General features: G+C 38.9%; 1 protein-coding gene across 1 annotated transcript in view; it reads right to left on the bottom strand.

The window, feature by feature from the left end:
• Positions 1–1,898: 1,898 nt before the first annotated feature.
• Positions 1,899–2,608, bottom strand: part of PARP12 (poly(ADP-ribose) polymerase family member 12) — a 24,008-nt gene continuing 23,298 nt past the window's right edge. The window contains exon 8 of the mRNA XM_019515399.1: positions 1,899–2,312. Coding sequence (XP_019370944.1) covers positions 2,032–2,312 — 281 coding nt within the window. The 3' untranslated portion in view covers positions 1,899–2,031. The remainder of the gene's footprint in view (positions 2,313–2,608) is intronic.

A 2,608-nucleotide genomic window follows, 5' to 3' on the forward strand; every position in this document is an offset into this window, starting at 1 on the left:
TTGGACCCTTATGCAAGTAATTACTCATGAGCAGGGATCCTGGTATAGATTCGTGTTGTTTCATTTACATCAAGGAAAAGTGTGGGTTTGGGGTTACTTTTTTTTTTTTTTTTTTTTAAACTGAAAATAGGGTATTCTTTAAGTCAGAGAAAACCAGGATCCCTGCTCATGAGTAGTTCCAGTCAGCACAACAACTGTACTTGCTGGGAATTGTAAATCTGTTCTGGGAGGGAAGAGGACGAAGACTGGACAAACCATACGTGCAGTCATCTCCAATTATAGTAGTTTTAAAGAGTAAACTGACTGGTTTGTGAGGGTCACATTTGGTTTTATAACTTGATATTTGTTTATTTTAAAAAGCCCTCTGCAATAAGCAAGTTTAGCAGTACATTTTATCCATCAAAAAAAAAGAAAAGAAAAGTTCCCTAATTTGTCTATTGCCTCTTATATACAGAGTAAACATTCTCCCTGTTCATAGCTGCCAAATTCCATGTAGCTGTTTAAGATACGCATGCAAATTGCTTGCTACTTTGCATACATTTTCAGTGCAACAGCAGGGATGGACTATGGAACTACCCAAAATTTGGCAAAGTTGCCTATGTAACCAGTAATTTTGACTTCTCCTGGTTTTCAAGGACTTGGCTTTACCATCTTAGTGGTGTTTTATTGCATGCAATTATGATTAGGAGTCATTGGGTTTCCAACTTAAATATCTGTGGTCCTTCTAACCTAAAATGAAACGATTGGAAGGATGAGGGAAGGAACCATCCTGGCCTCCATGTTAAACCAAAAAGCAGTTTTCTGTTATGCTGTTGTGAAAGTTAGAAGATAAAACAGGGGAGAAAAGATAAAAAAAAGGGGGAGGGCAGGGATTAGAAGAAAAAAAGAAAAAGAAAAAAGACTAAACCAAACTACAGTCCTTTGGTCTTCCCAAACCAGGAACAAAAAATTATAGTATAAAGGATATAAATTGGAATTATGTTACTGAATCCAATCTTTGGTGCTATTCCAAATTAAGCTTTTGAGCACTGAATATTGAAACAGGCCATAAAGTCATGAATCCTTTTGGTCTCAGGCTCAAATCTTTTCTAAGGATTCTCCTCAATCAATAAAAAAAGTGATTGTGCCAGCTACATTGTTAGTGGCTATAGAACAACTTAGCTTTGCCTGAAAGGCTGAACTTTTCCATTCAAAAGAGGGGATCGTGTTCTTAAAAAGGACAGTCTCAGTCAATGGTAGAAATCAACTGGAGTAAAGATTTCAAGGAAACATTGGTTCAGCTTCTGGCCATCCCTTGGGTGTGAGCAATGTCACAAATCTGACATCTGCTCCTGACACAGTAGCAGATGCCACCACACCCCTCAGTTCAAGGAAACACCAACAAATATTCCAGTCTTCTGTGACAGAATAGTGCTGTAGTCTGTTATTAGGACTCAGATGTCCTGGAAATTTGCCTGTGGATACTGCATGTTTCTTCTTATGGGAGGAATCCTGACCTAGCTAGAACAGCAAGGGTGAGAAGAAAAAACACACAGTAAAAAGCTTTCCCATATAGAACTTCAATGAAGTAAGAGCTTAATGCATGTTTTGTTTCTCCTTTGAGCAGACCTACATATGCACCAATGGTTGTGGCTCGATGTATAACAAGTGTAGGTGCTAGTCTTTTTCTGGAGGCAGGAAAGACTAGCCTTATCTCCGCTGCACGTTAGGAATCTTTTCCAGCTTGTAATACTCCGTTGCGTGGCAGTGGGCCATGTGCTCTCCTGCATTCCTCACCTACATCTCGCTCTAATCCACCAGCACAGCTGAGAGCAGGTGCTGTATCAGTCATGTGTAATTAGCCACATACCAAGAGGTCAGTCTTTTGAGGTTGGCTGCTTCCATTTGGTTGCAAATCAAGTTTTTTTTTTAAAACATCCAAAAGAAGAGTCTGTGTCACAACAATCTGCTACAATATATTCTATATTCTTAAAAATGTGGAATGTGCAAAATCATTTAAGTGTTGCCATTTAGATAAACCACTGCTGTCCCTTACAAGATCACACAACTGCTCCTTTCAACATATTCTATTATATAGGCTGGATAAATCTGATGCTTCTCAAAAATGACAAAAACCGAGGGACACTCTGGATTGTCAACACAGCTGTTATAAAAACGGTTTGGATTTTTTGGCTTGGAAGGAGGCCGCAGGTACTCTGTACTTCCTTGAACAAAGTCTCCCACTAGCACTTGAGCCACAAACATGGTCTTGTGGCTACTGTTGGGGTCACAATATCCATGGGAATAAGAAGCATCTTTGGCAAAGTAGCTTCCTAGGAATCAGAAAACAGGCATGAATAAGAATGCAATCTTTAGACTTTTCTAGAAAAAATATCCAAGTATTAACCATTGATATTTTTATTTGAAACATTTTAACAAGCGCCTTTTAATGCAATATATACCTTTTCTCCGATATGACCAAGATCTAATAGTATTTAGCTAAAACTAAACCCCCTTCTCACCCAAAGCTTTTTATATAGACAATGTGTCTACACTACAAATCAAACAGTATATGACTGCAACCGCGTAGACCAGAGGTTTTTGAACTGTGGAGTGCACCCCCCCCCCC

Source organism: Gavialis gangeticus, unplaced genomic scaffold, assembly GCF_001723915.1.
Source record: "Gavialis gangeticus isolate Ggan-Ray unplaced genomic scaffold, GavGan_comp1, whole genome shotgun sequence".
Lineage (NCBI taxonomy): Eukaryota > Metazoa > Chordata > Crocodylia > Gavialidae > Gavialis > Gavialis gangeticus.